The sequence below is a fragment of the Trachymyrmex septentrionalis genome, unplaced genomic scaffold (assembly GCF_001594115.1).
Source record: "Trachymyrmex septentrionalis isolate Tsep2-gDNA-1 unplaced genomic scaffold, Tsep1.0 scaffold19, whole genome shotgun sequence".
Classification (NCBI taxonomy): domain Eukaryota; kingdom Metazoa; phylum Arthropoda; class Insecta; order Hymenoptera; family Formicidae; genus Trachymyrmex; species Trachymyrmex septentrionalis.
In genome coordinates this window covers 18536-29582 of record NW_017305071.1, presented here as the reverse complement: position 1 = coordinate 29582, position 11047 = coordinate 18536, and the positions used below count along the sequence as shown (strand labels likewise).

The following is an 11047-nucleotide window of genomic DNA, read 5'->3' as shown; positions in this document are numbered from 1 at the left end:
AAGGGGGGGGAGGGAGGGAGGGACGGTCCACTCGACCCTCGCTCGATACAGGGATCTTGGATAAACGGACAAACGAACCAAATAATTACGCTAATTAAAGCCGCCCAATTTGTGCTTTAGACAATTAAAGTGCCGAGGGTAAGGTAGTCTAACTCATTAACAGGCGGGGGTCGCCTACACACAGGGGCGCGCTTGCCGTGTGTGAATACATCGCACGCGCACCCGCACGTCCTTGTGTCTTTCTCTCTCTCTCTCTCTCTCTCTCTCTTTCTCTCATTTCCTCTTGTTAGCGGCAGAGTGTATGCGCCACTGTGTGCGGCAAAGGGGCACGCATAATGAGCGAGGGTGCCTGGGTGAGAGGGCAATCCGTAAGGGTGGAGGGCGCACTTGCTCGCGAATCTTTTGAAATTGAGGGTCACGCTATATTTTATAACTTGTCATGATATAATCGAGAATCGTGGAAGCGGTCATATGTGCAATATTACCAACAAATTCATGCTAGAATCAAGTCGTATCGTGAGATTTATATCAATTTCATCGTTTCATAGATTATTCTCGTTTCATAGATCGATTTTGACTTAATTATCAGTCCCTGGAGATCTCGTCGAATTCTCGAATTACTGCTCCGTTCCCGAATGTACACGCGTGAAACGCCTGCCTTTAGAGACGCTTGTTAGAGCAGGCAAGATTGACACGTCGGTCGCAATTAAAACGTAAGGGGGACCGCGTTCGCGCAAATTGCGTATCAAGTTAGAGGAGTCGGACAAGGCGGGGGGGGGCGGAGGGGGGGAGCGAGGCACTCGTATTATCATTGGTGAAATCAACTAATTAGAAATTGCGTAGACCGCTCGTTAAAGATCGCCCTGCCGGCCGTAATCGCCAATTACTCTCTTAGTGCGGACTGCAGTGAACTTCGCTCATTAAAATTATTAAACGCCGCGGGCGACGAGGCTCGGCATTTGACGTTTCTACGGAGTGCAGCGGCTACATTGTGTGGATAGCCGAATTTTTGCGACCCACCCGGCCGCGGAGGGTTATAAGAAGTATAAATTGCAAATCGTATTTTTTCACGGCGCATTCTCTAACGAGTCCGGTTTTCCTCCAGGAGAGATCATATACATAATAGAACGTAAATTGTACCGTACGAGTAATAACAAGTACAGGAAGTAATTAACTATATTCAGAGAGTTAAAATATATATTTAGCTGTAAATTTTTTCCCTACTGTTTTAAGTTTTAAGTTTTACACACAGTACGGATTCCGTGCGACGCGGGCGAGATAAATCTTGATGCGAGATCAATGTTTTATCAAAGATATATAGAGATTGTTATTAGTCGGCCGTGCGCGGCGCGTGATAATATCGCATCATAACAGACGGTGTCCGTTGTCATTCATCATCGGAGCTGAACCGTTATTCGCTAGTTACTTTCGATCAATTACTCCGCCGGCAGGGCACGAATGCCTCCTCGCTCAGCCTATTAGGATGGAATACCCGATATTTAATTTAATACAACCGTTCTGATTACGGCGAAGATCTATACAGATGTCGGAACGGCAAAAATTCTACCGCAGCCACTTTAATTAACCGCGCTCCGACTATCACACGTTTGCTGCGATCAATATAGTTGTCAAATACATCTAAACTGTTAATGAGCCAGGGGCTAGGGGCTCGTTTCAAGTAACGATAATTAAGTAAAATAACGAATAATTTGCGCGCTCTGTTTGAGCACATTTTTTACGACTGTCATAAATAAGACTCACGGATAATCGAAAATTCTTGCTTGTCATCAGCTTTCCAGAATGGTCACGTAAAACACGCGTGAATAATGATACTGGTAATGGCGTCGGACGATTAAGAGGCCAGAACGAGATAGAGAGACGGAGAGAGGGGGAGAGAGAGAGAGAGAGAGAGAGAGGAGGAGGAGGAGAAAGGAGAAGCAGATTTTATGGCTGATCCTCGATCATCAGCTATATAATTCCTTCTATCCGTTCTAGCTGATTGACTTGGCCGTCGGCCTCTAATTAGCAATTATGGAGAAATCGAAAATACGCTGAGCGATTCGATCAAGCGGGATGCATACCTACATATCTCCGCTTGTTAAGTTCGCGAGCGATTCGGCCCGGAAGTAGATACACGACCGAATCGATATATAAAGAGAGATTGCAATTAAAATCAACCACTTCGATTCATTTACGAGACGCCTGACGCCTGAAACTTGCCGAGGAAACGATATCCTTCGATTAGTATCTCGCCCACGTGCGGGACGAGCGATGCGTCTTTTATAACGTCTTACGTAACGCGCGAAAGTTTTAATCAATGGTTAATTGATTTGTTGGAAATAATTGAATTAATAAATATGTCGGAATATATATTTCGAGCAACGGTTTCCCGACAATCCCGACAATTTTTTATTCGCATTTAAAACATAAACGGACAATACGCGTCTCATGATCGATCATCGTATTTAATTAATGCGTGAAACACCGTGCGTATACGACACTTCGCTTTCTCGAACTGCGTGCCGATTTACACACGAGAAAGTAACAATACGCGTCTGACGGTTTCTCACACGTTTCAAAATTTGCGCATCGCCATTTTCTTGCCGTAAAAAAGTAGGCAAAATTGTCCGAGCCAGGGACAGCTTGTTCGCATCCGCGTTTTGCAGCAGAAGAGAGAGAACGCGCATTTATAATTGAACCGTTGCGAACGATTGAAGACAAACCACAAAAAAATGAAAATAAAAAGGGAAGAAAGAAAAAACAACAAAAAGCAGGGGAAAACGAGGGGAGGGAGGGAGGGAGGAAGGAGGGGGGAGGAGAGAGAGAGAGAGAGAATAAAAAGGGAAAGATTGAAACGTCATTCGGGGGAGCAATCATCGAGATACTGGCCGCGTGATCAGCTGTGGATCCCGGGCAGATAAATTAGCAATTTAATTATAGAACTGTCAGCCGGTAATTAAATTAATAACGAGAAACCTCAAATCCAATCCGCTCCGTCGTCGTAACAGCCTTATGCGCGCTCTCGGAGTAAAGTCCGACGCAGACATCAATATGTCGACTACCTATATCGCGCGTTTCAAAAGTCGATTTAATTAAATATTCCATTAGCGTTAATTGCGAAGTTCGATTTTGACAGTGGCACGTATACCGTGACTTCGGGGGGAACGATTTTATGTGGGGCTCGAGATAGATCGTTAGACCGGCGAATCTCTTTCCATTTCATACAAAATGTTCATGCTTCATTCTTGAATCCGCTATTGGGGATGACGGCCGAGTGTGTGCGTGCGCGACGTACCCGGGTGCGTCGGATGCGTCTCCCTCACGGAGGAGCTTCTTACGCCGTCGTGCATTGGAGAGAGAGAGAGAGAGAGAGAGAGAGAGAGAGAGAGAGAGATGTGAGATCGTGGATTCGCTCACCTCGAATCCCCATTCGACATACCTATGTATCGTTACGTAGCTAATTGCTGCATAAACAGCCGACTTTACGAGCTAACGGGTATATGGCTGACAACCGCTTCGCAAACATTAACTGCCATTAACGCAGGATACGAGCGCGTCGTGTCGCATCGCGGCGATATTCGAACTCGGTGTGTTTCCGCGGACGAAATTGTCGAAAAATAATTCTAGACCCCGACCACCGTACAGTCGCAGACATCTCGCGCGGCTGTTCTCGGGAACGCTTTCATCGATGATTAATGCGTTTTTCGTTCGGAATATCGCGAGTCATCAGTTGACGTCACGAGATCGAATGAACCAAATCTGAATGAAATCTTTTTGGTTTTTGTCGCAGAATGTTCGGCAGCAGTGGCGTCTGCGGGAGTTGTGGCAACGCGATACCCGCGAACGAAATGGTCATGAGGGCTGGCGACTCGGTGTTTCACGTGAAATGCTTCAACTGCAATAAGTGTGGCGGTCAGCTCGTCTCCGGCGACAGGTGAGTCCTCCGCTCATGAATTCTTCCTCTTTCTCAGACTACGGATACGGTGGACGTGTGTTCTGATAAACTTTTACTCTTACGAATTTGTCTCAACTGTGGGAGAGATCGGTGGTTCCAATAAATACATATTTTAGTGAAATATAGTTTTGTAATATAAAAGTTTGAAATTTTAAGAGCTTGGTATTCGTATAATTGGGTTTTACTTTAAGATAGTCTTAAGACGCTAATGAGGCTTTGTGATTGGCTTACGACATCGACAGATTATTAAGACGATTTTAAATATAAGAACCGACTATAGCTGGTATTCATAGTCGAGTTTTATGTTTAAGATTAATCTTAAGTACAGTTTTAAGATGTTATAAATCAATCAGAGTGCCGTTTCAGCAAAAATTAAGACTATCTTGAAGTAAGAACTAGGAATATCGACTTTATACCCATTTCTATTAATGTAGATTAACTTTAGAACTTACTTTTTATCTTTTTCTAGTTCTAAGAATTAGGACTAACATACATTCTAAAACGTTCTCTCCAAAGAAAAGATTTTCTATGTATTATTAACTATAGTATATGTTACGTTACTATATATTTCGAGTAAAATTTTCCTCGCAGAGGATATTTAGAATGCACCCTAGAAAGGAATAAAGAATATATTAAACCGAGATTAAAGTTAATCAATACATTGGTAAAAATGGACATTGGTATTGCAATAATACAAGATGAATGACATTGATTTATACTTTAAAAAGTTTATTATTAAAAATTTTATTTCTGCGTAACAATATATGCGAATAAAGGATTTTGCTTGAAGAGAAAGAAATGGAAAATGCTGTTTCGTCGACTAATCTCCTACTTCTTGCAAGATATGTCGGTTGTAATAAGCTTTTTCCCTTATATACAGACTTCTATTTTCAAACTGATTAATTTCAATATCCATTTCAGCAAGTCACACGAATTCAGACGAAGAAATAAGCTCGTTTGAATGACAAATTTATTCCGACGAGTTCATCTGGCACACACACATGCGGTAGTAATCGACTCTTATAGAAAACATATTCGTCAGAACGCGCGTCCACTGCGTCCATCTATCCGTATAAGCCTTACTTTCGGACATACTCCCACCCGTCTGGCGAGGTAGGCCTTTACATGACACTCATTTTCTCACGATTTCAGATATTACCTACTATCGGGCTCGCCGATTTGCGAATCTGACTGGCACAAGATAGTGAAATCGTCGAGCGTCGCGGCAGCGGCAGCCGCGGCGGGCGGGAACAGCGGCACACCCGTTAGGAAAGGTAAGGTCGGCAGGCCTCGAAGGAGCCGCGAATGAGGCGGCAACCCGGTCGGTCGCCCGAAGAAGGTGCAACCCTCTCCGCAGCCGACGCCCCCCGTCGTACCTTCGCCTCAGGTAGATGTAGTGGACGTCGCCGTCGGAGTGGATCCCTATTCGCCGCCTCCGCCGGGTCATCAGCACTATCATCAGTATCACCATCACCACCATCACCAGATGGCACTCGTGCATCCGGGTCTGGCGGCTCAGCAATCGCATCTCCAGGCGTCCAGCTATCAGGACTGGTCGTCCTGGGCTCAGGACACCTGCGATTAGACCCGCTGTCCGCCGTAACAGGACTGTGTACCTCCCTTCCCCCCCCCCTCCCCCCCAAAGGACGTCGCGATGAAGAATCCAGCCTAATTTGCCTAACGTCGCGTGCCCAGACTCTCTTCGGGAGGATCGCAAAGAAGGGAAAAGGCCAGCGTAGCGCGTCCCTTGGAAATCGCGGCGACTCTACGAGTGTCTCTGGACTTGGAACCGTGATACCGAATGTACTTGAACTTGCCGCGGTGATCGAATGTCTTCGTACACGCGCGGCGCCGTGATGTTGAACGTGATTGAACTCTCGCCGCCGGACACCGAGCGTTTTTATGTTCTGACGTGTGTTGACGTGTCGAGTGCGTCGAAACTTTATCGTGGATGCTGGGGAAAACTGTCTTTGAACTTGGATAATTCGGATAATCACAGGATATATCTCTGGAACTTGAAACGCGAACGTTTTGGTTCTACATAGTGGATGTGCAAACTTCTCTCATTCAAACTGACTACAAAATAACAAACTCTTTTGAAGAAGGGTTCGCACTAATGTCGAGATATCGATGTCGCGAATATCGAAAGCATTCTTACGTTAATTCAGCATTATTTGAACGCTATCTTTGCACAAGATAGCGCTTTTAATCAGAATTGTTGTTTTATCGCATCTGCGATAAAAGTTGAGACGACACTCGACACCGCATTGCAGGAGCACTTTCGCCACGAATCCGCCGGTCTCCTTAATAATAATCTTTGCTCAATTGTAAAGAATCGAAGAAAGTTTAAGATACGACTCATCGTGCATCCATCATCAGCCGCAATAGTATGGCGTCAAGTACTCTTCTTGAAAATCCTTTGCAGCCATCGTATTACGATTACCTTGACACAGGATGCGAAATGTAGAATTCGTTGACACTAACGCAACTTGCAACAAGCGATTTTTCGCACGTTTGCGAAATATCGAAATAATTCTGTCCGCTTTCGATACCATTCTCATTCCTCGATCATTCTGACGTCAAAAGTCTCTGTGTTATCTTACTTTATTATACGATTAAGATTGTCTCAATTCTCGATTTACGATTTTAGTCTAAATTTTTTTAATTGATAAATATATACATTTCCGCGAGCGCGCTCTGTCGATTCTTGGTTGTCGCCACTTCGGGAGGCGACACGCGTCCTTGGAACGGTGTTGCGTGCTAAATTCGGCATGTGCGATCAACGAAGATCTAATCGCGCGAGAAAGATGGCAACCGGAAGGCGAGGGAAAGAGAGAGAGAGAGAGAGAGAGAGAGAGGGAGATAATTTAACGGCGATCGAACGAGAAATGCGAAACGACGACAACGCGCAGTTCTGGACCCTTAGAAAATTATTTTTCTTTCAAAATCACCGTTCTCCCGCGTCGATCCGCCGCCGCGCTTCGTAAACTCATTAGGCGGCCCTTGTTCCCGCCATCGTTAATTGAGTGCCGAGGTGAGACGAACGACACGGAATTATCATTCGAATCCTTCTTGTTAAGCATCCTCTCCCCTTTCTCATTCCATCTTCCTCTCCCTTTCCTCTTTCCATTTACTTGCATTTTTACGTTTTCTCTCTTCCTTCCTTGAGAGTTTATCATTTTCGAAATAGCATAATCAATTAATCCCTCTTAGGATGCCACTTTGAATTCGGCAACCTGTTAGTGATTCCTTGCTGATGGCTGAGGAGGGATTTCTTGAATTTTGTAATTCGATCGCCGATAATGATTCCGAAGGGAGACGAAACGTCCAGTGACATCATCTTCTTTCATTCAAGTAATAACAGTTTTTATTCTATAATTTATGTGCATCTTCAACCGCTACATTGTACTTTCATTAGCCTTATTTTTGCCTTATCACTGATATCAATTAAGTCTCTCGCTGCAGCCATGTTGGCACAACCGAATCAAATTTTGTCGTAATTATAATTACTTTACAAAGTTTCATGTGGCGCAGAAGTAATCGATGTTGTTCCCGAGAAAGAGTACAGCTCAATTATTTCCTCCCCCCTTCCCCCTCTCTCTCATTTCTCTCTCGCGTTTGGCGAAATCTACATTATGCATTTATTGTTAAAGTAAATCGACAGGGTTGTCTGAAGAAACGTACGTTTTCCAGTAACACACAACGTTACGATAAGTCTAACTTTCGATCGAAAGAGCGTCGATCCTTCATCGAGATTTAACTTAACGATTCCTTGTTGTCGCAGTTCTCGAATAACTCTACGTTCGTCCGTCGAGCATTTTCAAAGAGTAAACGCGTGCTACTGGCACGCGCGAACCGGCACCCGTTGCGTACATGTTAGTGACATAACTTCGCGGCGAGCAAGAAGTGACATTGGCATGCAACGGCGTGCTCGAAGCTCAAAGTACAACGGATTCAGCGGCGGAATGAGTTTCGGCGTGAAATGTGTATTATAAGAGCAAGGTCGCCCTGTGTTACTCGTTTCATTCGTCAAATGCTCTCATTTGAAATGACGATTCTCGAGCGCATTGCCACAATCTCCGATCGAGCGCGTCGCTCGCACCTTGAAAGCTCGCACCGCCGTGCGTTATGATTCATGCGAGCGGAATGCGGCCGTGTACCACGGAAATTTCACGAAAAACGACGCTCAAGAGTCATGATGATCCGACGATTCGCTGAGGAATCTGGACGATCCGGGATTGCGAGATCACAATCGCTAGTCGACGCCGCCAAGGATCGAAGCCGATTTCATGACTCTGCAGCCGATGACGCCGACGGAGGCGGTAAAAAGCGGCATATACAGAAGTGTACATGTAGATTGGGCAAGAAGTCGCGCTGAAGGATTATGTCAAGGATGCACAAACTCTTTCGACATCGGCCCTCGGATAGAGGGCAATGGCGCTTGTCACAGATCTTTCGACCAGACGCACGAACGAATTCCTAAAAGAAAGAAAAAAAAAGAAAATAATTTTCTTAATTCTCATTTTCGTTCTATTACTCTCCACATTTTTTGAAGTGAGATTTCATTCCAAGGAATTTCGAGAGTACATTTCTCGGATATATAAATCAGTGGAAATTTGTGTAAATTGCGACTGAGAAATTTATACAGAATTGGACAGAGCTTGTATATTCGAACGTGTAATAATCGGGGGGAACAAATTTATTCAGCTCCGTTCCTGTTTCTTTTCGTTTGGCGCGTGCCGGATTGAGGTTTGTGCATCGTTGAATTGTGTAATTTAATCTTGTACATAGGGTACATTTTGTATATTGTTAAAAGTTTGTGTGATATAAATGGTTATGTATTTACTATCGAGCGCGCGAACGGCGAACGGGGCATCCGCGCGTTTATCCCACGGACGATCGGCCGATACGCGACGTGCCATGGTTTTCCGTTGGTCCTGCATCGTCGAGTGCGGTAACGTCGACGACGGAATACATTACTTACGAAATGTCGGTTTCGCATCGATCCGAAGTTTCGCTCGGCGCCAATAAGTCGTATTGTCCCGAGTCTCGAATGTACATAACATTAAATTTTGCATCGTTCTTTTTTTTTTCCACTTCCTTCATTTATTCGCTCATTTTTCGTTGTTGCACGTGATCCCAACGAAATTGTTTGAAACGTGGCGCTTAGTCGCCGAGCGAGCGATTGCTAAAGTCTAATTTACAATATGCTCTTCTCTTCTTGTCTCTCGCCTTTTTTTTTTTTTACCACTTTTTACTTCTTGCTTTTTCGCCTCTTATCCAGTTTCTTTGTTTCCCGTTGGCCGAGATAAAAGTTGATGAACTTCGGAAGGGACGAGAAACGCGATTGTACAAAAAAAAAAATATGAAAAAAACGATTGCAAAAGAGAGAAAAAGGCACGAGCATAAAAAGCGAGAGAAACAAGAAGCAAAGAACACATTGCAGATTAGGCTTTCGAGATTCGCTCTTCCGATTGATGCGACGAGAGGCGACTGTCCAAGGACAGTGAGCGTCGTGAGAGTGACGAGGAGGCATACCGAGCTCGAGCGCGTGATCTCGTGACGGGATCTCGGGCAACGGCAATGGTCGTGAATGAAATAGCGACGCGGCGCGACGCGGCGGCGCGTGCTGCGTACCGCACCCGGCAACGCACTTCACGGACCCGGAAGCGAATAAGCGATCGCATCGCGCGAGGAGCACGGAAAGTCCCCTCCGCCCCTCCCCGCCCCAACCCGCTCCGCCCGGCCCGGCCGAATGGCACGCGCGCGGACCGCGACCCCGGTCCCGCGCGCGTCTATAGTTAATTTTGTTATTTCATTAATCTCGGACTCTTCGTAATCGGGACCCGACATCTGTATGTGGTTTCGCGGCCTCTTGTAAAATACAATTACACCCATGGAACACAACACGCGCATACACACAATCGTACGCGAACACGATTTATTAATTAATAAAAAATCACAAGTTTTTAGAAAAACGGGGAAGTCCCCCACCCGTGGTCGGTGTCATTGATTTCCCCAGTCCCAGTTTCGCAATCCCAGATTCTCTTTCAGGACTACCACCGCTGTGCGCTGAACGTCGGTGTGTACAGCGACGGGCGGCGTATCGCTGGGCAGATACGCAACGTTAAAATTCCTATTACAATCGTGAGGGTAAGAAGAGAAGAGGAGAGTATCCGGTTTAATTTGGTTAGCATTAAGCGGAAAGGGAAATCGATCACGAAACCATTCCTTACCGCCCGCCCTCCCAAGTGGCTGAATTAATTCGAATGATTCGAATGTTTCGTTTCGGCGCGACGGCCGGTTTTCAAGCCGACGCGACGCGACGATGAGAGCGCGCGCGGGCGACCCGACATTCTCCAGTCGGATAGGTATTTAACGGACGTACACGTGTCCGACCATATTGCGTTTGTGTCGTTCGATAAATAGGTGGCTAAGCAACTCCAACGGAAACCCGTGTTAATTAACGTTGAGTTTCAGGACTGATTTACGTGGCGTCTAATTAGCGGGCCTGCCGGCGACGTAGTAGGCATTTTGATTGGCCGCTCCGCGAATAGAACGCGGTCCGATTGGCCTTGCCGCCGTGTCGTATCGATTGTTCTCGCCTCTTCTCCTCCTCCTCCTCCTCCTCCTCCTCCTCCACTGCTCGTCCAGAGTTTCTCTTTTTGTTTCTTCTTAAAAACAAAAGCCGAATAGATGCGCCAAAGCGCACTCCCGAAACGAGAAATGTCTCCAGACCGCGATGCAACGACCGATTACAAATGTGAAAAAGCGGATCATCAGGCAATATTCGTAGTCCGTTTCTTGTTTCAGATGCTAATACGATTCACTGATCGGTCCGTGACATCTTACACGATAAAAAATTATTTTGTATTTACGTTACAAAATTATCGAATTCAAATCCTCGTTAAAATTTTGTGTCGAATTTTTAGTATATCCGAGTGTTAATTTGACGTAACATAATTGCGTTATTTGAATATTTTAAATTGATATTCAACATTTTTTCAGTGTCAAAGTGACACCATTTATGAATAACTGAACAAATAACAAAAATAACGTTTCTTAAAACGTAAATTCTAAGATAAATGAGAG

At 45.2% G+C, this 11047-nt stretch overlaps 1 protein-coding gene across 2 annotated transcripts in view; it reads left to right on the top strand.

The window, feature by feature from the left end:
- The window catches only part of LOC108746882 (LIM/homeobox protein Lhx9-like), a 52213-nt gene extending 44012 nt beyond the window's left edge, over window positions 1-8201 (top strand). Inside the window, exons 3-5 of one of the 2 annotated variants that reach the window (XM_018483942.1) lie at window positions 3791-3934; window positions 5108-5229; window positions 5266-8201. In XM_018483942.1, coding sequence (XP_018339444.1) covers window positions 3791-3934; window positions 5108-5229; window positions 5266-5540 — 541 coding nt within the window. In that variant the 3' untranslated portion in view covers window positions 5541-8201. Of the gene's footprint in view, window positions 1-3790; window positions 3935-5107 lie in introns of both variants that reach the window. The other variant, XM_018483941.1, reaches the window with a different exon arrangement.
- Window positions 8202-11047: the final 2846 nt, after the last annotated feature.